Genomic DNA, 25,883 nt, shown 5'->3' with positions numbered 1-25,883 from the left:
GTATAGGCTACGGTGATCTACTATGTCAACAATTAGCTATACTACTTACACATTAAGAAAATTGAGAGAATCAAGAATATCAGGCTTATTTTATATTAATTTTATATTTTAAACACCAAACAAATAGAAGTGGCTTTGACATGATAATATTTGATATGATTAATACAGAGATATGGCATATAAGAAAGTACATGTAGGCTATTACATAATTATTCTGAAACAATTATGATAGTCTTAACTAATTCTTACAAATGTTTTTCCTCTCATTAATTTTAAAATCGAGCATGCCCTAAATAGTAATTATATATTCATAATAATATTAATATATTCACGCAGCTCAAACATTACAGCAATTACAACGCAACTACATCATATCATAAATATTCTATTAATGACTAGTGATGGCACTAAAGCAACAGCTTCACATTTCCCGAGTGGGTGTTAAATTGAAAACATCTCTCGCGTGGAGCACCGAAGGGAAAGGTGTGTGGGTCACCTGTCATGATCACTGGCTCATACAGCACTGCGGGAAATTTACATAATCCTCTCTAGTAGTGACTCTCACTGGCATTGTTTATATAGTGCGTCCCCGTCTCCAAAATCAAAACATTTGCTTTGTCATGAGCGCTGGCGTTTGCGCTTATGTATTTTTTATTGCATTATGATTTCTCTTGGAAACAGGGGACGAAAACAGCAGAATGGCTACGCAGAACCCCGATGGGAGGTGTGGAGGGGCCGTCTTTGATCTTTAAATACCCTCTAACATTAAAACCACACTCCATCGCTTTGATTTCTTTTGTCGCCGCCTAGGCGCGACTGCAACATTCAGACGTTCCCTAAGCGTGCCACATCGCCTTTTCTTTTTTCCGCTCTACCATCTGTCCCTTTCTTCCATTTCACGGAGAAGCAACGGACATTCGCCCTTCAGATGTGTGCAGCCGTATCCCCCCTCTCTCCTCCCGCTGCAGTCCCTTTCTTATCCAGTGCCTCTCCCTCTCCCACTCGGATTCGCACTATGCAGACGCTCCCTAGCGCCGACTGTTTCCCCCCTCCCCCACCCGCAAAGCTCCTGTTTCACTCAAAGATGGCGTCAGCTCTGGAGCTACTGCTCTCTGGCTGCATTTTTCGGGCTTGTTGTTGTCTGTGTTTCGAACGCTTTCTGGCACCTTCTCCTCGGCCACTCGAGCCGAAATTCCGGTGAGTAGCACACAATTACATACAGCGTTCAAAATGTTCTCGGCTTGAGAGCCCGAACTGGACTCGTGGCTCTGTCTTTCAGGGAAGGAGCGGGAGAAGGTAGAGGGAACGGGGGGTACGCGGAGATGAAGGGGGAGGGTGGGGGGAGCTAGCCGAGGCCTAACTACTTCCCTCACGGGCCTCGTCTCCTCCGCCGCCGCCACCACCACTGCCACCACAGGCTCTCCGGTTGGGTAGGGAGGGTGGGTGGGTTACAGTAAGCGGGGAAGGAAGTAGAGGAGAAAATGGTGGAGGAAGCGCAGAGGAGCAGTCGAACATCTCGCGTGAGGATTTTTTTTGTCATGCGCTTATCCGAGGCAGAGATTGAGGCCGCGCGCGGCCGTGTCAAACGTTGGCGCGAGGGAAGGAAGGAAGGAATCTTGGCGTTCTTTTTTAACGGCTGAGGCGCGCTAACCGCGGTAGCCACTGGTTACGGGCATTGTGTTTTCAGTTAGGCCGCGATGTTTCTTAACGGAATATAAGGCTGGAAAGGTCTAGAAAAATGTCATTTTCAGATTGTTATGGTGTGAAATCTCAGGCGCTGAGGGGAACGGAGGAAACATTGTCCTTATTCTCAGCTGCACGTTGCTTGTGTTTTGGAGCTAACAACATCCGCTCAGTGCACTGGCTTCGTTACTTCAAAGTTTACATCGTTTGGAATGGAAAATAAACCTAAATAGTCTCCAGTAAAGTATATTTGCTAGTGTTTAGTCACTATCAAACTGCTGTTTGTAATATTGTTTACGTTTTTTCCCCTCAATGTCCAAGCCCCGTTTCTGTTTTGTTTACTATTAGCCATGTGTTGACATTTATTACGTGCTTTCCTTTCTGCTGCAGTTTGACGTGTGATTAGCACCTCATTACAGATGATTTCTAACAGGCCATCTGTCATAGGTGTTGTGAAATTGCTTAACTTCAATTTGAAGTTATGATAATAGACGTTGCATTACAACATTTCTTCAAGTCATAACTTTTAAAAAAGGAACTTTCAGGCACTTTGGTGGTTGTGAGACATATTTTTAATATTACCGTTTTGTCACTGATCTGATCTGTCACTGAAAATAGTGTATTTTTAACTGTGAAGGCATTTTGTTTTGTTTTTGTTTAGATTATTGGGTTACACTTTATTTTAAGGTGTCCTTGTTACAGTGTAATTACACAAGTACTGAGTAATATTTGGTTTCACTACAGTTTGTTTCTATTTGTTTAGGGTTAGTTTTTTTGTTTTTTACTCTTATTACTATAGTAAGTACATGTGTAACAGGGGTGCTGTAAAATAAAGTGTTACCTATTATTGCTGCTAATATTGGCTTTAACTTTTTTTTTAACTGACTCTTAACTATTTTTTTTATGAATGCGGGACTTAAAATGTGTCAAACTTTGGATGCCTTTTATATTAAATGTCTTTTACTGCTATGTACTAACAATTCAATGAACCATTTGATACAATGCACTAGATATTTTCACTTTGTACTTGTATTTAAAATTTCCTTTATGAGTGCATGCAATTACATCTGTAATTAATTTCTATAGTTACATATATAATTGCACTGTTGACCCACCCTTAAAATTATATCACCTGTCCCTAACCTTCACCGTATCCCACCTCAATAGCAGCAAAAGTTTTTCAATAAAACATAAAGGCAATAAGTTGCAATATTTTTTTTTTTAACATAAGGACATAGTAGTTAAAGACTCCTATATAAAGTGAGACCCTTTTGAAGTGAAGTGTGGAGTTCGTTTGCTATCATTGTGCATTAGATGCACATAGATAATTTACCCTTCTTTAATGAGGCTGTGTGTTTCTGTAGAACTGTTTTCTGCCCTTTTTATGTGCTGGATGATTAATATTAATGAGTGTTCAATAATTTTGTTGGTTGCAATGTGTTTTGTGTGCTTTTCAGATGCTGATCCTTTTCATGTTTTTTTTGTGTGCAGGTTGCAGGAGCTTCTGAAGAATACCCAGTAGAAAGATGGTCAGCTGTCGTTGCTTCCTGGAGTGAGAGTTCTGTTCAGGACCGCTTGTTCCAACAGCGCTAGGAGGATCAACAAGGAAGGAACGAACTGCTGGACAATATTTTCACACTTGCATTTCCCCAACGGAAGAAACAGAAACTCTCCAAAAGTGCTGTCACATTTCTTAACAAAGATGCTCCATCTAAACGGATAACACTAACCATCTGAATCGAGGATTCTACTTGACTGACTGCTTTGAGACAGGCAAATAAAACGACACCCCAGGCTCTTGCAACTTTTTCTTTTGGAGTAGTTGTTGTGTCCGCCTGTTGCATACCTCACCTCTTTGCTTTGGTGTGGCAGCCCTTCAGGAGGAAGGGTCACTGGGTTAGGGGAATCTTTTTGAGGTTGGGGGGGGGGATTTAGGGAGCCTATGCTATGGTGATCAGCTCCCTCACTAACAGCTCCTGCTCAGGCACAGAGAGACTTACTGCACCTCCCCGGGACAAAGGATAGCCTCCTGGAAGAAGAGAGAGGAGGAGGAGGACAACTACGTTGAGGCAGCGCCAGGGCTCAGGCCACTGGGTGCTCCCTAACGGTTGTGAGAGCGTGTTGGGCCTTGGCCCAGCCTTATTAACGCAGCCATGGTGAAGCTGGCCAACCCGTTGTACACCACCTGGATCTTGGAAGCCATCAAGAAGGTGAAAAAGCAAAAGCAGCGGCCGTCAGAAGAGCGCATCTGCAATGCTGTGTCAATGTCCCATGGGCTTGACCGCAAGACGGTTCTGGAGCACCTCGAGCTCAGTGTTAAAGATGGCTCCATACTCAAGGTGTCCAACAAGGGGCTCAACTCCTACAAGGACCCCGATAACCCTGGACGTTTATCGCTCCCGAAACCCAGGGCGGGAGGAGGTGGAGGCAGTTCCAGCACCTCCAGCTCCAGCAAAAAACCTGGCCTGGACTGGAACAAACTTATCAAGCGCTCTCTGGAGGGGCTTCACGAACCTGGTGGATCATCCCTAAAGAGCATTGAACGCTTTCTGAAATGCCAGGCAGATGTTGCGGGTTATCTGTCGGGCAGTGGCTCTATGGGGCCAGGCCTTTTCCACCAGCAGCTCCGGCTAGCTCTGAAGAGGGCTGTCGCTCATGGACGGGTGGTAAAACAAGGACCACTCTTCCGGTTGGTAAGCAGGAGTTCTCATAACGATGGGACGGGCTGTGTGTCTCTGGATTCTCTGCCTCCGGTGCGTCTTCTGCCCCACGAACAAGATCGGGTGAGCTGAAGTTTTTTGATTGTTTTGAAGTTTTCTGTGCTGTGTGCAAAGCAAACTTTCAGTTTCCTTTTCTGATGACCTGTATTTACATATTTCACTTCTGTTTCGAATACCGGCTCTCAGCCGTGACCTGATTTGAGTAAGCAAACAGCTTTCTTACAATTGCTAAAAATGTCCAGATATAATTGAGAGCATGTCAAAGACATCCACAGTATTACATTTCTGAAATTTTCTATAGAGTGCAACAGCCGGTTTCCAGAAGCAAAAACTTCATTCACCTCCATAGGGAAACTAATTTTTAACAATAACTTATTAACCTTTAAGGCCAATTCACACCGCACAGACGAACACCAACAAACAAGTTGGCCGTTGGATTTGGAATTTAGAATTTTATGAAACACTGACCCAACAGACACTGACAAATGCTGATTGAACATGTTCAGTCGGGTAAAAAACAAACCCCGACCAATGCCAACAGACTCCGACAGGGGTAACACACTGATCCGACAAAACCCAACAAACGTGTTTGTTGATGTTTGTCTGTGCGAGGTGAATTTGCCTTTAAAGACAGACCTGTTGTGAGCTCCAAGGTTGTTAATCCAGTGGTATGCTTTTGTTGAAGCTATCTGTTTGCAGCTATGCTGTTTTTCAACATATCAGGGTTTTTCCTGGGTCAAAATTGGTCTTTGGTGGTGGCTGACAGACATGGTCATCAACACAAACAGTAAAAAGTACCCTACCCACGTGAAGTTAATGTAACTAATAGTCTAATTTTGTACCATATACAATTGAATGCACCTAACTAACAACAACTTGCTTTGTTCTGGTTTCACCTCACTCCAGTCTAAACTAACTGATTTTATAGGTAGGCCTAATTTACTACACATTGTCAATTAAATAACCTGAAAATACTGTGGATTATTAAGGCTAAATCGTACTAACCACTCTTGCTAAATGGGGTAAGCACACTTACGTTCTCATTTCAGAGGTGTTCTGAGTAAATGATTCGTTATACACCGATTTAGACAGTGACGTCTCGTGAGTTCAGTGTTGGACAGATCAGTTGTTTTAACTATCATTAAAATGAATCGGTTCAAATGAGTCGTTAGGTCGCAAATTGGACATTAGCGGACGTGGACGCGTTGCGTGCGTATCGCGGACATCGCAAAACATTTGTCAACACTGAAAACACCACCACGGGATAGGATTTTTTTTCGTCTATTGAAAGTGTGGTTTATGTCAGCTGCATTTCAGAGAAGATGAGGTGATGTTCTTTTGAGCACTATTCAGACCCAGTGGTTATTCAGGAAAAAAATTCTCAGAATGCGCCACGTGAAACATGAATTCGGTCTTCCGAACTTTTAGCATTGTGCCAGTTGTTTTAGATTAACATGTGCGAGGGAGAGAGAGAGCAAAGACAGTGCTTAGTTTTAAGACAGAGAGAGTTCGCGCGCATGAGGGAGGAACTCTGCTCGTTCTCTCCGTCAGTTAACATGCACCCTATCATAAGCGCAGCAGTCATCTGTGTCATTCATAAATCACTATAACTGATCAAATAAGGCTTTGGCGGGACAAAAATTCGTTTTGGCGGCCGCCAAATTTTTCAATGTAGGAAAAACCCTGCATATTTTTAATATAACAATATCATCTTCGGAACACAAATTAAGATGTTTTTGATGAAATCCGAGAGGTAAATGACTCGTCCATAGACAGCAATTTAATTACCACTGTCAAGGCCCAGAAAGGTACTAAAGACATCGTTAAAATAGTCAGCGTGACTACAGTGGCTCAACCTTAATTTTATGAATTCACGAGAATGCTTTTTGTGTGCAAAAACAAAACAAAAATAACAACTTTATTAAACAGTCTCTTCCCTGTCAGTCTCCCACGCTGTTTACTTAGTAAACACAGTGCAGTGCCTCCATGTTCTACGTCTGAACGCTGACTTATTGGCCGGCACCTGCGTCAACATCACACACATACTTCGCACTGCTCACGTGAATAACGTCGGCCAATACGGAGTCGGCGTTCTGACATAGAACATGGAAACGCTGCACTGTCTATACAATGTAAACAACGTAGGAAACTGACATGGAAGAAGAGAAATTGTTGCATAAAGTCGTTATTTTTTTGTTTTTATGCACAGTATTCTCATTGCTTCATAAAATTAAGGTTGAACCACTGCAGTCACATGGACTCTCACATGTCTTTAGCACCTTTCTGGAACTTGAAAGTGGTGGTTAAATTGCTGTCTATGGAGGAGTCAGAGGGCACTCAGATTTCATCAAAAATATCTTAATTTGTGTTCCGAAGATGAACGAAGGTCTTACAGGTTTGGAATGACATTTTTGGATGAACTAACCCTTTAACTCTCTTCTCAGAAAGCGATAACATAGTCAAAACATCCAGTAGTGTGGGATTTCCAGGCAAAGCTTGTATTCGCTGGACGTCTGCTTCTTGTAAATAGTACCGTGTATTGCGTACATTATTTTTTGACAGACATCGATGTCATGATATTCAAATGATGTGGATTTGAAAACAGATGGTAAAGTAATAATTATTTATTTCTTAGCCAGCAAGTATTTTGTGAAGTAATTGATGCCCATGAGTGTGTTATGTTGATGTTCTAATTTTCTAACCGACAGCCAGCCTTAGTTTTTGACGGACATAACGTGTGAGGGGTGAACTATAAATATATATATTTTTTTTTTTTAACCAGGAAAAGTGATTTTGATGAACAAATTTGTTTTATTGTCTCTTATAACAAAAATATTTTATTTCAACCCATGAAAATGCAGATCTTGTTTGTTGTTCCAGATTTTGATTCGTTTAGATGGCATCCTAATGGATTTCAGGAGGTTTTCCTAAGATTGCATGTTCAATACAACCAGGGTAGGGGACAGTCTCTAAATACTGCAGTTGTCAGTCTGAAATACCTTATTTAAGCCAGATAGACTGAAAAAAAACATGGCAGAGATGGTCAAGGATGAGGTCACGTGAGTTTTTGCTTCTTGCCGAGGCTACCAGCTGCAAGATGGGCTTGTGTTAGTGGGGAGAGAAAGAGACAATGTGAGTGAATGAGAGCGCGTGTGTTTTGTTTAGAAATGTAAAAAAAAAAAAAAACAAGGGTTTATGTGTTAGGTGGCAGAGGTGAAAAGGAAGGTTTTGTCCAAGTGTGTAGCATTGGCAAAGGAGATCCACACATGCTCAGACTGATACACTCCATACCATTCTGCACAAGAGGGAGCGAGGGAGCGAGGGATGAAGAGAGAGAGATGGAGGCTGAACCGCAGACACACAGGCGGCACAAAGCAGCACAATACACACCCACTTTTTTGTAACCTGATAAATAGCAGCTCTGCCTTATGCTCCCCAGAGGCTAAACACACATGCATTCACACACACCCACCCACCCCTCCTATCACATCTGATATGGGTCACATCCATGATGTTCACTGCAGGGGTGTTGGCTGTCAAAATGATGCCATGCTAAATTTGAGCTCTGTTTGTGGCTGTTCAGGTCTGTGTTTTGATTTGTGAGCGTGATGTTGAAGTTGTTACACGCTTCCAAGGTTCTCTGTGTGTTGTGTCTGGCTCAGGAATTAAAGCTTCCACAAGTGGCCTGAAGTCACATGACCACACGTCTGCAGTTGAAGAAAAGGCTTAGAATTTGCTCTTGGCTTGTTTTAGATTGGATCACCATAGTGATGCCAAGTTTCTTTTTTAGGATGCACAGTAGAGATGTGTGGATCAGCTGTTAAAGGGATAGTTCACCCAAAAATGAAAATTTGATGTTTATCTGCTTACCCCCAGGGCATCCAAGATGTAGGTGACTTTTTTTCTTCAGTCGAACGCAAATTATGATTTTTAACTGCAACCGCTGCCATCTGTCAGTCAAATAATAGCAGTGGATAGGAACTTCAACTATAACAGTAAATAAAACTTGCTTAGACAAATCCAAATTAAACCCTGCGGCTCGTGACGACACATTGATGTCTTAAGACATGAAACGATCGGTTTGTGTGAGAAACCGAACAGTATTTATATCATTTTTTACCTCTAATACACCACTATGTCCAACTCCGTTCAGCTTCCGGTGTGTGAATTTGTCCCATGTCGGTTATTTCGTTTTTTAAAATTTTATTCCTGTTAATACTTCCCCTTTAAAAACATACTACAGCGTGAGTCCGCCTCATCCAGTCTGCTGCATGGAATCAACACAGAAGTGAACGCCAAGTCAACAGTGATGGCGCGTGAGCGGTGACCTTTGTCAGTTGTAACGTTATGTGTTTTACGGTTTGCCAGTTTGGACATTCAAGCGATTAGACGATCGGATGTGTATTATTATATCGATCTACCGTGCTCGCGCAGCTGCATTGTGGCACGAACACACATACAAACAGTAGCTGTTAAGATCGCGTGCACAGAGGAACGCAGAAACTAGTTCTAAGTAGCTTAGAAACTCAAAAGTTATTATAGCATATATTTTACTACTTTTGAAGTAACCATTTACAACCCACAGCTTCACAATTAATAGAGAGACGGTATGACTAATTCACACACACAATCGCTCTCATTATGTACTGATACTGTGCTAATGTATTTGTATCTGATTTACAACGAGTAGAAATCTGTAAGAAATGTTACAAATTATAGATAAAATAACTGCTGAAAGTATGGATGTGCAACAGCGACCAAGTACTTGACCGTGACAGCGATGATCGATCATGTAAACGATGATCGAATTGTATCGGTTATAGTAGCACTTTGGGCAGCACACTGAGCTCTGATTGTTTAGCTTTCCATAGCATGCGTCAAAAGACGTGAGAAGAGAGTGAATGTCCTCGAAGTCACATGGTGATGTCTAGTTTCACTTTGACAAGATAGATGAAAATACAGTTCAATGCAAGCTGTGCAGCGCAAAACTTTTATCTTGTGCTGAAAATATCCTTTTAATTCTATTTGTAATTAATTTAGCAATAATCATCAGTGATTTTCATAATGTAAAATAACATTTTGGTTGTTCAGAAAGTGCAAATTTAATCCAAAATATTGCTGAAATATTAGTTGCACTTTTTAAAGAACAAACAGAGTTACACAGATGAAAGTTGTAATAGCTATATCTGATTAATCTACTGTAGGATGCGTTGGGTCGGGATATCAACATTTATTAAGATGCTGAATGCGCTGCATGTCAGTGTTTAGTTTCATGCTCAAATGCAATGCCCGATATTTACTGAGTTATTTGAGACATCCATATTGCTTTTAGATGTTTCTGTAAAAAAATAAAATAAAATAAACTGATGTTTTAATAATAGCATATTTGTTCAATGGCATAATTCGCATGGCTTCGAAAATGGTCCGGCGATTTATGGAATCACTTAAAGGTGCCCTAGATTATGTTTTTAAAAGATGTAATATAAGTCTAAAGTGTCCCCTGAATGTGTCTGTGAAGTTTCAGCTCAAAATACCCCATAGATTTTTTTTAATAAATTTTTTTAACGGCCTATTTTGGGGCAGCATTATAAACGCGCCGATTTTATGCTGCGGCCCCTTTAAATCCCGTGCTCTCCGCCCACAGAGCTCGCGCTTGCCTTAAACAGTGCTTAACAAAGTTTACACAGCTAATATAACCCTCAAATGGATCTTTACAAAGTGTTCGTCATGCATGCGGCATGCATGCGTCGGATTATGTGAGTATTGTATACTGTTATATTGTTTACTTCTGATTTTGAATGAGTTTGATAGTGCTCCGTGGCTAACAGCTAATGCTACACTGTTGGAGAGATTTATAAAGAATGAAGTTGTGTTTATGCATTATACAGACTGCAAATGTTTAAAAATGAAAATAGCGATGGCTCTCTTGTCTCCGTGAATACAGTAATAACCGATGGTAACTTTAACCACATTTAACAGTACATTAGCAACATGCTAATGAAACATTTAGAAAGACAGTTTACAAATATCACAAAAAATATCATGTTATCATGGATCATGTCAGTTATTATTGCTCCATCTGCCATTTTTCGCTGTTGTTCTTGCTTGCTTACCTAGTCTGATGATTTGGTTGTGCACATCCAGACGTTACTGTCAACGTACTGGCTGCCCTTGTCTAATGCCTTTTATAATGTTGGAAACGTGGGCTGGCATATGCAAATATTGGGGGCGTACACCCCGACTGTTACGTAACAGTCGGTGTTATGTTGAGATTCGCCTGTTCTTCGGAGGTCTTTTAAACAAATGAGATTTATATAAGAAGGAGGAAACAATGGAGTTTGAGACTCACTGTATGTCATTTCCATGTACTGAACTCTTGTTATTTAACTATGCCAAGATAAATTCAATTTTTCATTCGAGGGCACCTTTAATAATAATGTGATTAAAATTAGTGATCGACCGATATTGATTTTTTTATAACCGATACCGATTATTTGCATGTTTATGTACATGATAACCGATATGCAGAACCGATATTTATTTACTGTTATACTTCTGTTTATGACAATTATTACAACACAAATGAGCTGAACAAACCATTGTATTTATAACAATCACTCCCTCCTTGCATTTTTTTCCGAGACTATATAAAGTTAAACAGCACTTGTCAGTTGGCATTTTATGATCTAAATTTAATCTAACGTTAAATCATGAAATGCCAACTGACAAAGTGCTGTTTGACTATAACTTAATCAACCGCGATCGCGCATGGAGATAATAAATAATTAATTTCCACAAAGCGGTAGGCTATATTTATATGTGTATTAGCGAAATAATTATGTAGTAAATGATAATATAATCTAGGGTGTTACAACAAGATAATCTTGTCAAAAGTTTCATTCAGTGGCCGTGCTTAAGCCTCCTGATCATCCGTCAGTTGCTAAGCAATATGAACGAACTTTTTCTTCTAGACTAATGGTGAGCAAATACAACAGATAGAGAATTAAATTCAGCGCTTTTATTTTCAACATGCACTCATTCATGTCTGTTTTATTTAATTCATGTAAAGTTACGTCTTTATTGGGGCAGGACATGACGAATTACACTACGTGACTCAATGAGTTCGTCTCAATTGTTTAGAAACAAGCTGCATAAATTAACTATATCAGGAATTTATGTCTCAGATCTCATTTGTGCATATCTGTTATGTTAAATAAAGTTGATTAATTAAAGCAAACCAAGTAGAACATATACTTTACCTGTGCACTGAGTTGTTGTTGACTGATCTCCTCAGACGCCCGGGCTGCAATGGCGGAAATCTCAAAACGGCCACAAGATGGCGCCGTAAATCGGCGAATCCGATATTACAAAACCGATACCCGATTATGGAAAAATGCTTAAATATCGGGAAAAATATCGGTAAACAGATACATCGGTCGATCACTAATTAAAATAAAGCTCAGATCTGCCATAAACATGGCATTATAATGAGAACTTTATAGAAATCTACAGTAAATTCTGTTCTTACCCGTTATTCAGCACACTGTCATGAAAGCGCTCATGTGCTCGCACGGTCTCTCGCTATAGCGCGTAACTTAAATTTCACTGGCATTTGCAACCTTTTGTGCCGATACAAGTTGTAACGTTACATCTATGTTATGTATCTGAGTTATCTGATTAATATCATAGGATGTGTCATAGAATGGGCTTCGGTTTATTGGCATCACTCGCCTCAGGCGGATTCCTTTTAGATGCTTCCTTAGCCTATTAAAAACATTGCTGCATCATAATCTAACACTGTTCTAATCACATTTTCATGTTTTCATAGACAGGGTTTCATGTCATATTTTTATTTTTAACATTCATTTATATTTTAACATTCAACCTATCGATGAACGAAATAAAATATTGCCAAAAATGCCCACCCCTAGCTGAAAGTGAGCTATGATGTCAGATCACTCTTTCAATAGGAAAAAAAATCCCATATTTAATAGTCAAACATATTTACAGTACAAACCTTGTCAGTGAACTATGAGGGCAAAAAAAACCAAAAAAACAAAAAACAGAAAATAATCGTTCATTAATCGTAATCGAAGTAAAATGTCTTTGATAAGAAAATCTAAAGTGTAGAATTGGATGCACTCTGAAATGGTAAAAGATGATCCAAAAAACGTAAGATGCATGTGCCAACAGCTCATGTCCTACTGCACAACAACGACAAACACTGCGGTGTGCTTCTGCCGGCCAGTGATGCAAATAACATTGCATGTTATTTTTTTATTACTTGACCCTCCATCCATTACGTGGATTATCTGCAGTGTCTGCGGATATAACCGCAACCTGCGCATCACTAATGCACAGGTTTTCACATTTATTGTAAATCCAGCGTTGCAGGAAAATATAGAAGAAAATGTGGCCTTAGTTGAATTTAACTGTTTATATATATATATATATATAAAAAATTATATTACACGCATACATACATATGATTAGCATTAGCTTGCCTGAACTAAAGTTCTTTCCTCCTGCTGTTTTGCTTTTTACAGAGGTCTGTTTTTTCTTACCAACTGTGATGTTTTTGTGTCAATGTTTTTGTCATCAGTATTATCTGCAACTGTTTTATAGCCTTTGTCATGCATGGATGTTAACTTTTAAAATGGCCTTTTTTTTTTTTAAAAAAGCCCCACATTTTCAGGGTTTTTTTTTGTGAACTTACACAGATACAGAAGGGAGTGTTTGAAAGCAGGCAAACCGCTGATTAGGGCTTCACGATTTCTCGCAATTTTATCGCACGCAATTTGGCAAAGGCTGCGATTTATTTTATGCGCAGCTTCAATTCATAAGTTACCAGGCAACTGGTGAATAAGCGTTTTAGCACTGATTTTTACTCTCATTTGGCACTTTGAACCTTGACGATCATGCTAAGTGCCCCGCAAATGGCGCTGCGAGCTCGCGCAGCTCTGTCAGAAGCAATCCGTGAATGAAATAAAGGTATTAGAAAACGTAACATTTTGCAGTTTATTAAGTAAATGTTAAGGCCATTTCAATCATCAGACAGTGCCAGTCACCTCACTTCATCTTTTTCGATGGGGGAAAAAGTTTCAGGCCAGGGGTTCATCTCCTTCTGCCATCCTATACACACACACACACACACAGGTGGAGTCGTCCTGCACTTTGCATCTTTGACTCGACATAAAAAAACAGCTAATACCGTAGGATCGGTATTATGGAAAAATGTAGTGGTTTTGAAACCGTGACGTTTTCAAACCGCGGTGTACCTTGATACCGGTAAACGCCCCATGCCTAATAAACACACGACTGCCTTATTCTGTGTAAGAAGCCACATCATCTCACAGAAGGACGCTCAACTGTGAGTTGATGTGAGTTATGAAGTGAGTTTGGAGTAAAAACATGTTACTAGATGTTGTATTTTGTTGGACAAGTTGTTAATAAATGCTTCTCATGTCTGGAAAGATGTTTGATGCATGTTGCTTTTTCAAATGCACATTATAAGCGATTAAAACTCGCAGTGCTTTCAGGTGGATTAGCATTTGGAGCCATAGTTCATTGACAAGCCGCACATAAAAAAAAAAAATCACAAATCGCAAACTAAGCCAAATCATTTAAGCGCGATTTCAATGTTTTTTTGTTTTCTTTTTCCTAATAGTCGATTTATTGTGCAGCCCAACCACTGATAGACGCCTGCTTTCAAACGCTTCCGCTTTCAAAGCGCTTTCAAATTCAAACACTTCCTTGTGCTTTCAAACGCTCCCGTGCATTGATCGTTGTAGCCAATCACAGAAATATCTGATGAGCATGTGAACACAAAGGCCAATCAGAGGTGTTTAGGAATCCACTCAACAGCGCTCAAAGCGTCACATTTTTAAAATTTCAGTACCGATTTGGTATCGCGGTCGGTACTTTTGACAGCATTACTGCCTGCATGTTTTTGACAGACAGTCCCACAAAATATATGTAAGATTTATGTCGACATGACCGACAAACTCAGTCTTGACTATGGTGTTTTTAGGTTCATCTGCATACATGTTCACACACAAAGTTCTCGTCAACTTATTTAGTGCAAACTAGTCTTTCTGCGATAGTCAGTGTTGATGGTGTTACCAGTGTTCAGCAGGAAGATTTTTGGATTTTTGCAGTATTTTGGATTTAACCCCATTGCTAATAAGGAAACTGCAAAGGATTGTGTTTTTCGAGTTGTCATTCATTAAGAATAATAACCCACCATTCAAGCAATTGCAGCCCCTGAATTGGCACTAATTTGAAAGCAAAAGTAAAATGAATGCCCGTGCGCATTTTACTTTCACTTTCAAATTAGCGATGTAAAACCGAGGTGCAAAAGCGGAAACACCCCCCCCATCCCGGTGATACCGGTATTACTACCGGTGTTGTCACATATCGATTAACTGGTGGGAAAATTTCCTCAGCGTCACAACCTTAGTGCAAACAAAACACTTTGGCCCTATTTTGCTTTCAAAGTTAAACTTTTATAGCAGCAATTATCAGTTTAGTTCATTGAATTAGTTGTGAGACAGCTGTTTTCAACTTTGATTTAATAGTTGAATTTAGAAGAATGCACTTATTTTTTTCATTAGCAGGTGTGTGTTTGTCTGATATGGTGCCCTTCAGTGATGCTGTTCCCTGCTTGACCGTTTATAGCCGCATATTGCTGACTATTCCCATGCAGCCTGTATATAAGCTCATAGAGGGTTCTGCTTCAGTGCAGTGAGGAAGGGAGCAAAACAAATGGGTGAGCACTGGCTGTGACCCCGATATGAAGGAGCGATTTGTGTAGTCAACACACGAATGACACACTCCTCCATTTAAACATGAAAGCAGACTCGCTCACATGTTCTTCCTCTAATAGGGGGTCATTGCCAGGGCATATATGGGGAGTGAGGGGGGGGCTGAAGTCAAACAAGGGGCATGGAGGTATAGATGGGAAATCTCATAGCTTTTGGGGGGTTATTATGAGAGCGTGTATATATAGGACATTAAGTGGGCTGGTCCTGATGAGAGGGTTTTGTGTAATAGTCAGCAGTAAGAGGGATGGGAGTCTCGTGTTGCTCTTTCACAGCTGAAAGCTCCAGGGTTGACGGAAAGTTCCTTGGGCGGTCATTCTGGGGACGTGTGAAAATTCTGATGACGCTCAGGATGTGAACAGTTCATAGTCAGTCAGTTCATAGTCAGGATATTGTAAGTATATGGACCACTGAAATGGTGATCAGAAGGCAGCTAATTGGTAAAACCTGGACATGTTTCTTTCTAGTAATTTCTATTCTATTCACAATTCGATTCGATACACAATACTGATATCACAATACTGTAAACAAAGCCAAAATAAGTTTAAATTATACTTTTTTTCCTTTTTTTTAAAATTAATTATTACTTCTAACACTTGGTAAATTAAGTTCTGTTCATTAAAATGCAAAATTTGATACTATGTCAATGGTGGACTTGAATGGGCTTGGACTTGGTCCTTCTCCACCATGCACATAATGAGATTTTTTTGTGTGTGTGTTTTTTAATTCATTAAAGTGCCCCTATTATGCTTTTTTTTTTTTTTTTTTTGTAAGGTTTCTAATATTGTTTTTGGAGTCTCCTTCAACAGGTTTACATGCATTGCAAAGTCAAAAAACACTTTGGTTTTCTCATAATATACATTTAATTTCACCCGAGTTTTCAATGTTTTGTAAACGATTCGTTAGAAGCAGTTCAATCAATTAGTCTCTCTAAACCCCTCCTTTCCGTGAGCCTACACTGCCCTGATTTTTCAGATGGCCCAAGCCTTTGTGATTGGTCTACTGCGCGCACCGCACGGCCATTAACAAACCCCAGAAACAAAATAATCGTTCATTAATCCTAATCGAGGTAAAATGTTCAATTAATCAAGGTTTTGATTTTAGGCCATAATCGTCCAGCCCTAGTATACAATGTATGGACAGAAAAGATAGCATCAATTTTACTGCATCAATTCGAGCCCGAGTCCAATGATGAAACCATCTGAAGTTGTTGATCAACCAGAAACTGATTTGCAATCACGACTGGAGTACGACGTTTCTATGTGGTAAGTGTCATCTTAGTTATTTATAAGATGTGATAGCAGCGTCATTGTTCTATTTTATGAAGGTGCACCTGTGGGAACTGTACTGTATCAGAATGTCAAGCGAAGCTGAAAACCTCTAACATAAGATAAACATTTAGGCCAGGTGTGACTTTTTCATCATAACTATTAACAAAGAAAAATGGTTATATCATTGTTTGACATTACAATGAGTGTTTACTGTTTACAGAGAGAATACTTCAACTAGTTAGTGTGGACTAGCATCTTAACATCCTATTTGAATACAGATAGAGCTCCACTCTACTATAATAATAAAAACGCAGAGGAAAAAAAAGTTTGTTTTGTATGTTGTAAACTCCCACGTTAGCCGAGCACAAACATGAATGGCTGATAATGCATTACACTTTGTGTAAAAAAAAAAAAAAAAAAAAAAATTGTGCTCCATCCTTGATCATTACTCCAAGTAACAGGACCTACAAGCTGCATTTTTAGACAATATTGGACACACACATCTGAATAGCAGAACTACAGAAACATGAGTTAGCCGGTTAGCAGGAGACAGACTGGTGTACATTACACAACATGCAAAACTACAAATTTTGGACGGTCGCTAAAAAATACAAACATCAATTATTAATCATACTTGCAGGTTGAGATTCAGAGGAGCAAGCTGGTCCAAATAAACTGGGCATTGATCCATATTTTAAGATCAAGCATTTTGTGAATCCTGCATTAAAATCCCAGAGGTTTGAGAAGCAGTTGTCAGTAAAATGACGGGAACACAACAAAAGATTGTACTGCTGTGATATTGTTGAAAAAATGAATTCCCTGGCGTCTGCACATGCAGTAAGTGGGCGGACAATATGTTGATGTTTAGTTGTGATGTCACAACGAAACTGCTTGGGATTCGTTTTACAAACGACCCGTTTAATTGACTCAGAGTCGACTCTTACTTTGAGAGACAATAACTTTATATACGGTGCACTTTCAAATGAAAAACTTTGCAGGATGTTTTCATTCACTTAGAGCTAAGTTACACACTACATGAAAGGTAATTTTCAAAAATCCATAATAGGAGCACTTTAATAATAAACATGGAAGCTCACGTGTGAACTTCTGGGTTTACCATATTCAATGCTAAATGCTATTTTTTTTAAAAATAAAAAACTTTATATGTGTGAACTGTTCACATATTTTTAAGCGTGGTTATGGGTGCTCCGATTGATTGGGCACCGATTGTTATTGGCCAATAATATCTTTATATAGTTTGTGTCGATCAGATGATGCAAAACTCGTGAGACAATTTTTCTGTGCGCAGCTCTAAAATTGCTTAACTACAGTAACTGTAGGGCTGGGTATCAATTCATGTCCTGATTCGATTTTATTCCTATTCACTATATCTTAATTTGATTCTCGATTTGATTTGATTCAGTTAATTCAGTTATTAAATTTTCACTGGCCCCACCACAAAAAAGTAATAAAGTAATATTTTATTTTATTTTTTTGACCCATGTATCCTTGTATTGTAATAAATAAGGTTATGACACCCAATATTTTAGATACCAGTGAAATTTAAAAATTCTCGATTCCATTTTTTTATATCATAGCTAAAACTACTAATATAAATTTCAAAGATTATTAAAGACAAGTAAACGGTCATTAATAATAAAAGAACAAATTAAACTACAAGCACATGATCGGGAAACCGACATTTCCTTCAGCTTTCCGAAACATTGGCAATTGTATCGGCCAGTAATGCTTCCAGTGATTGGTAATCTGTGATCGGTAATCTCGGAGCACCCTTAAGCGTTGTTAAATGTGTTAAATAGGAACTTCTAGAACTGCACTTGTATTGGAAGCTGAAAGCATAATCAAATTATCCCAAAATATTTCATAAACACGCACAAAGGCAGGGGCAATATGTATAACTTTGAATTATGAGTGCAGATTCCTGTTTTATACTCTCTTCGTTCCTCTGAACAGCATTGTTGTAATGACCTGCACCCCTCAAACCCATCAGCACATATAAACGTGTACTTTTTCACCTTTTTCTTGTTTCAAAGTGATGCTGTAGAGAATACAGGGGACATGCATACAAAATTGTCCTGTACATTGATTATGTGTCTGGAAGGTAATCAGTGTTGGCCCTTTTGTCCTGACTGCTCTGGCGTGGCATGAGTGGGCCATAAACGTTACTGGAATGTAAAAAGGTTTACAGGACTTATTAGCAATACCATCATCCCTCTATATAGGTCTAAGATCATTGAGGCATTAGAGCATCAGAGTGGCTGTGGACTCCGTATCCTAACCAGGCTTTGATTGCTTAGTTTCTCTGTTCGTAGTGAAATTTCATTGGTCTAATTTTTTTTTTTTTTTTTTTTTTTATAGTTAATGCTGATGCAGTTTGGCAAAGTTTGTTGTGTATTAAAATGTCAGCAATACTCTGATTGTTGTTTTGTTTTTTTGTTTTTTTGCTCTGTACTGTGTTGCTTTTAGTGAGGACAGAAACAATGCTTGTTGTATTTGTATTATGGAGAGCTAAATATATCACAGCTACGCACAAGTTTTATAAAGGGAAACGCTTTTACATCTATAAACGTATCTTACTTAAACCATTTTTGCACCTTGTTTTATGTGCAACTGCATCTCTTCACATTGACTCTTTCATGACCTTAGGCATCGTATGGACATCATAGGCTTTATAAGGTTTACCATTATTTAGTACACACGTTTTCTGCTTTATTACTCCCTGCTGCAAATGTATTTGAAACTACATGTCATAGGTGTCACTAGCGTGACCTCCAAATCTGAATCCCTTACTTTAGATTGTCTATCAGGGATGGTCTACACATAGTATGATGGAGTTTGTTGTTTGGCTCTTCTGTTTGTGAAGCCACTCTGACTTGATAAATCAACCAATGGACTTCATTTCTCATTGCTTCTCAAGTCGGCAGGAGGCATTTTGGCAGTTGCAATTGGTCTGAAAGGTGTTTTATTGTTTGTGTTGCTGTGAAATGTCTTTTAGAAAGAGGAAATTTGTTTAAAGAATGTCAGTCTATTAGAGCTGCACGATTAATCGTTAACAGTGAACATTCAGATCTCCGTTGGTGCTGCTACAGCCCGAGCATACAGGTAGCCTATAGGTAGGATACAGCTTCAAAAATAAATTAATTTATTTTAAAATATTATCACAGAAGTAATAGGATAATCAGTTTATAGTTCGAATGTAAACACTGATGTCTATGGTAGTGATCAAAATAGAGTAAATCACCTTTTGAAAGAACTTGACACTTCAAATAAAGATTGTATCAATTACATCGTTACTCCACTATTGGCGGCAAGTGACTATTAACAAAGTCCCTGTATTTTTCATTAAAACATTCATTCAAGATTTGTTCAAAACAAACAACTTGTAGTGAAACAAGTGAAGTCTTTGAATCATTCATTCAAAATGATTTTTAAGTAATTCAGATTACTTAAAGCAGAACTAAGGAACTTTTTTTACCTTCATAAATAGTTTTCTAAGTCCTTACGATGGTTAATTGACTTGTAGTGGTGTGTTTGAGGCGAGCGATAACCCCATCTGGCACGTCTACGCCAGAATACAGCACTTGCAAGTTGAGCTGCATCGACCCGACACAATCTCGCCTCATGTTCACATTCAAGCGAGAGTGACAAAATGCTTTATGGTAATTCAAAAACAATGTATATATTATGACTTTATAAGACAATTTCGAAAATTACCCACCTCCATCGAGTGTACTGTATTTGCAAATTACCCACCTCCTCTTTCTTGTACTGTATTTGCAAAACTACTGCGCTGGTGAGCGTTGTAGTCGTTGTAGTCCAGAGCTGCGCTTGGAGTATTTATGACAGTGTGATTCACTGAAGGAACCTGTAGGGGGAGCTTCGCAAATCTTACTGAGTTCCGCTTTAAATATTTTTAAATTGGCTACAGCACTTAATAGGGCTGAGACAATGAATCGTGAATCGAGAAACGATTCTTGATCGATTCTGAGTTTTTCTGACTCCATTGCGATTCTCTCTCAAATCGATTCTGAGCTTAGTTTTTAACAGCAGATGGCACTATGTGCTTTAGAAACCGCCGTACTCTGCTCTTTTCCAATTCGTTACACACACCACTTGAACCTTCCATAAAATAATCATTCAAAATCATTCAAAGTTCGAAAAGGTTGAAACGAATTACAAGGGTGTTTGCAGTAGGATGTTTACATTAATCTCGTGTCATAAAAGCATTCTGAGCCAAGGTGCAAGTATATTCACCGACTCGGCCGAACGCACGAGCGATCTTCTTCGTCATTTAAGCGTGTGGTTAAAAACTAGCCTAGAGCACCATCTGCTGTTAAAAATTAAGCTCAGAATCGATTCAAGAGAGAATCGCGATGCATTCGGAAAGTCTCAGAATCGATCCACGAATCGAGATGAATCGATTTATTCTCCCAGCCCTAGCAATTAACATGTTATTTGTTTAGTTGTCTATTTAGAACAAATGGTGTCTATTTTTCACTCACAGTATCGCTTACAGTTGTTTGAAGTTTTGAAGTCAATCATTCTAATAATGGACATTTTAATAATGGTACTAATAATACAAATGATGTCCAATATAATTATTTAAGATTTGATGTTGATGAAGGGGTACTTCCACCTTACTTGTGTGGCTATGGAAGAATCTAAGACAAATGCATGCATGGAAATTAAAAACTCAAGGTCAAGGCTAAGAACACCCTATATTCCCATCCAAAAGATGTGTTGTTTTGGTTGGAGTTTATTTGTCGTTTGACAGTATTATGCCATCTGCATGTCTGCCCTCTTGTTGTTTTCTTTCAGTTTCCTTTCTCTCACTTGTTTGTTTGGTTGTGTTTTTTAGGGTGTGTGAGTGTGTCCAGCTGTCTCCCTCTGTGCGTTGATCAGTGAGGTTCTTGCACAGGGGCTTGTGGGTGATGGGTAGGGGGCTGCTCAGTCAGGTGAATGCAGAAATGAGTTTCACATGTTAATGAGAACCTTGACAGAGCCAGAGACAAGGACAGTAGGTTTTGTTCTCCCTCCCCCCGCCATTCCTGTTGTATCCCCATCTACTCATTTGGGTTTCCAGTGTCTGTTTGCCCACGCACAACATGCACTCAGCTTTGCGTACATTAAGAGGAAATTGAAGGCTACATTAGAATGGGTAAAACTGGCAGATTGATTCATACGTGTGTATGTGTATGTGTGTGTGTGAGGGGGCGGCTTTTGTCCTGTCAGATGTGCTTCTGACTGTAAGAATAATTTTTCTCTCCTACATGAAATATTTTTAGATTTCCTGTGGTGGTCTGCTGCCTGGCAGCTGTGCTTTAATTTTGCCCTGTGAATAGTTTGCTCTTGTAAACTAAGTTGTGCTGTTTTTTTTGAATAACGAAAGAGTTGTTGTATGAACTCAAGGCGTGTCCGCAAACTGCCCAGGTTTGCTACTTGTCCTGACTTGTTCTGAACAAAAACAATTATCAAGTGCCATCAAGCACTATCCTAAGTTGTGTGTAGTAGTAGTAGTGATAGTAGTATTAGTAGGGTACAACATTAAAAAAAAAATACACTACTGTTCACAAATTTGGGGTCAGTACGATTTTCGTTTTGTGAGGAATTAATTCAGTTTTGATCAGAAGTGACAGTAAAGAGTTTTATAATGTTGCAAAAGATTTCTATTTCAAATAAATGCCATTTCTATCCATCAAAGAATCCTGAAAAAATGTATCACGGTTTCCACAAGCGGCACATCTGTTTTCAACGTCATGTGACCCTTCAGACTGAAGTAATGGTTTGCCATCACAGTAATAAATTACATTGTAAAATATATTAAAATAGAAAAATTATTTTAAACAGTAATGTTTCACAATATTGCTGATTTTACCATATCTGTCAAATAAATGCTGCCTTGGTGAGCATAAGAGACTTCTTTCAAAAACATTAACAAATCTTACTGACCCCAAAGGAAACTGCATTGAGCCGTTGATGGCTTTTGTTTACCAAGATATAGTCAAATGTGCTTCTTTAAGTGCATTTTTACAACAAAAGCATTTCTTGCCTAGATTTCTTACGAGTTGCCCACTACAATGGCTGGTAGTGAGTGTTAATTTGATTCCCTGGTGTGCAGATTTTATGTTTTGTTTGTCTGTTAGTTACAACAGTTGCATCTTAATATAATATTATTTCACCATATGATTTGCATTCTTAATACAATAATGACAGATATTGAAGCAAAACAGTTGTTAAATGAGAGGAGTGTAGTGCAGTAAAATGAACTAGATTTTTATTTTCTAAACTTTGTGAATGAGTGGCATTTGATTTCTGTGGGTAAATTACCTGTTGTAGAGTTTTTGTAAAGTTCATTATTGTGAACTGTGCAAAAACATTTGCATATTAATTTATTATATTAATTTTGTGCATCAGATGAGATGCTAAATCTAGCAAGATTTCTGTACCCTGTTATATTTCTGTTTTGTGACGTCTTAGTTCTGCCACCTCACGAAGAGACATTAAATGATCTCTTAAGGTTTGAAGTATACAACAGTATTGTTTAACCTAGTTCTGATTGGATCTCTTGGCTACGAGAACTGTATCTAAGGGTTTGGTTTTCTTTCTTAGAGTCCCACCCTTGAGTGTGGATGTGTGTGGACCTGAGTCAGAGGAAAATGAACCCAATAAATCACACTGTCCTCTCTCCTCCCTGCCTGGACCTGCTCTCTCTCTCTCTCTCTCTCTCTCTCTCTCTCTCTCTCTCTCTCTCTCTCTCTCTCTCTCTCTCTCTCTCTCTCTCTCTCTCTCTCTCTCTCTCTCTCTCTCTCTCTCTCTCTCTCTCTCTCTCTCTCTCTCTCTCTCTCTCTCTCTCTCTCTCTCTCTCTCTCTCTCTCTCTCTCTCTCTCTCTCTCTCTCTCTCTCTCTCTCTCTCTCTCTCTCTCTCTCTCTCTCTCTCTCTCTCTCTCTCTCTCTCATACACGTACACACGCACACATACACGTACACACATACACATCCAAACCTTAGAAACACCATCATATGCGCACTGACCTTTTTTCTCCCAGCCTAAATCTGCCATTTCTTACTAGCCAGTCAAGAACGCTATATAAACACACTTCCAGTCTCCAGTCTAATACCCATAGTGTTTTTCTTTACAGCTACTGCCATAATAGCCTATTGATTGATGGTCACATTCAAAACCATAGTATTTGTGTTACTGTTGCATCGGCTGTAATGTTGCACAATATCTGCAAAGTAATATACGTTTAGCTCTTCTTGAACTTCTCCTTGCATTCACATGTGTCTGTTTGTTTGTGCGCTGTGTGTGTGGTGTATGATGCATACTGCATCGTGGGTGGGTCTCTCTTGGACACACTGAAAGATTAATGGTGCTCCAGAAGCAAATGTCAGATGGTGTGGCTTAGAATAAGCATCAACACATGCTTTTGTGCCCACACCCTGACAATAATCCCACCTCTAGTCCCACACATTTACTGTGATCATGCCCACTACGGCCTCTTTGATTATCAAAACTCTGAACCACTAGGTTTGTATCAGATTTTTTTTGTCTTCTTTTATTTGTGTACACTCAGAGTAAAAACAAAATGTTGTGCTTTTTGAAAAATAAAGAAAACTAACATGATGCGTGATCTCTCATCTCCCTCTGAACGAAGTCCAATCTGATAGTTCTCAGAAAATGAACTGTAACTTAGTGAATACTAATCATAAAAAAATTATACTTATGTCTGAAAAAACGTTGAAATGTCAAGTTTTAAAATGTGTAAGTCAAATCGAAAACAAACCTTCTGTGTTTATGTAATCTGTATGAAAAGAGAGCCATGTCAGAAGTCTGTGATTCAGCTCATTATCCGCTAATGTGGCCACGCCCACGGAGCCAGCGCTATTCAGACGCAAATTCAGTCAATACATGCATTCATCGCCTCAATCGTGTATTTATTGTCTTGAAAAGTGTTTTGAATAGCTATAGTTAGCGATCTCTGGCCTCTGTTAGTCCAGTTATTTCCTGGATTGCCTATTCTTCTTTAACAGGCTTCTCAGGTGAGAACATTTCATTTCATGATTAGTGACCAAAATGATCACGGTTATCACAGAATCCTGTTCAAAAAGTCAATTCACCAAGTTTTATGTTGAAAACCAGCAAATAAAAAATAAAATTAGCATCAATATGTACTTTTTCTTTACATAAACATTAAAATAATAACATTAAAAATGATGGGCAGATTTTAAAGGAGTGTCTTGCAACATGTTATCTACAATGCACAAGTTCAAATAGAGTTTTGACAAAAAAGTCACATATTTCAGCCTCTAAATAATTTTTATAAAAGTAAAAAAAAAAAAATTACTGACATTTACAATGCACATTAACCTTTATTATTAATAGTATGCGGTCCATGCAGCTTTACAGGGGGTATGGCTTATCTAAATGAGATGTAAATGAGCCCTATTGTCACTCCCAGCAGGTGAGAACAGGTGAGAACTGCACAAACTTTAAAGGGGTTTTTCTTCCTCTTGAGCTTTCTTGATTGCCTATCTTCAAATGGCCACAACTTCTCCAAATATTATCAGCTTGGAGACTGCACTTTCAGAATCTGTGAATAACTCAAAATGCCCCAAAACCGACTTGTGTCCCTACTTTCCGTGACTGGTCACATATATGTTCCCCTGCACTTCAGGCATTTTGTAGTTTGACTTGATCATATTTCATTTTTTTAAGTAGGCTATTTTCATTTATTAGAACGGTATATTCTGTTCTAATTCAATTCTGTAAATTAATGTTTGATAAAAAAAAAAATATATATATATATATATATATATATATATATATTATTATTATTATTATTATTATTATTTATTTTTATTTTTTTTGGTGCATCAATGTTGCGCTGTAGATTTAGTTAAAGCTCGCACAGGCAATTTAGCCGATGTAATTTGATTTGCCGACATATGAAATGTATATCTATCTGCAGTGTGGCCTTTCTGCAGTTATAATATATATATTTTAAAGTTTATTGATCCAAAATGTTTTTATTCATTTTCTTCTATATCTTTGAGAGTGTTCTGTACATCGTGGCTGTGAATGTTTATCCACATTGCCTTTCATTTGTTTAAAAAAGATAAAATCATTGTCCGTTTCGTCTATCACTTGACAGGCAGTTTGGTCGGTTTATTAGAAAGATGTTTCTCTGTGTTGTGTGTGAAAGAAAATAAAAGTTGTCTTAAGTCGCGCATAGACTATAGCCAGGCCTTACTTCATTTTCCGTGTCCCGCTCCATCACGTGCACAGTTCAGCGCGCACGAACCTTTCAAAGTCCGTGCGCACGCTCTAGCGGACTGCTGTTTTTCTAGTAACCCCCCTAATATATATA

General features: G+C 38.8%; 1 protein-coding gene across 2 annotated transcripts in view; it reads left to right on the top strand.

Moving 5' to 3' along the window:
- Positions 1–933: 933 nt before the first annotated feature.
- kat6a (K(lysine) acetyltransferase 6A) overlaps positions 934–25,883 on the top strand; it is a 49,566-nt gene continuing 24,616 nt past the window's right edge. The window contains exons 1-2 of one of the 2 annotated variants that reach the window (XM_048188913.1): positions 934–1,197; positions 3,175–4,466. In XM_048188913.1, coding sequence (XP_048044870.1) covers positions 3,837–4,466 — 630 coding nt within the window. In that variant the 5' untranslated portion in view covers positions 934–1,197; positions 3,175–3,836. Of the gene's footprint in view, positions 1,198–1,451; positions 1,521–3,174; positions 4,467–25,883 lie in introns of those variants that run through there. The other variant, XM_048188914.1, reaches the window with a different exon arrangement.

This window comes from Megalobrama amblycephala, linkage group LG4 (assembly GCF_018812025.1).
Source record: "Megalobrama amblycephala isolate DHTTF-2021 linkage group LG4, ASM1881202v1, whole genome shotgun sequence".
Lineage (NCBI taxonomy): Eukaryota > Metazoa > Chordata > Actinopteri > Cypriniformes > Xenocyprididae > Megalobrama > Megalobrama amblycephala.
This window is presented reverse-complemented; position numbering and strand designations above follow the sequence as displayed.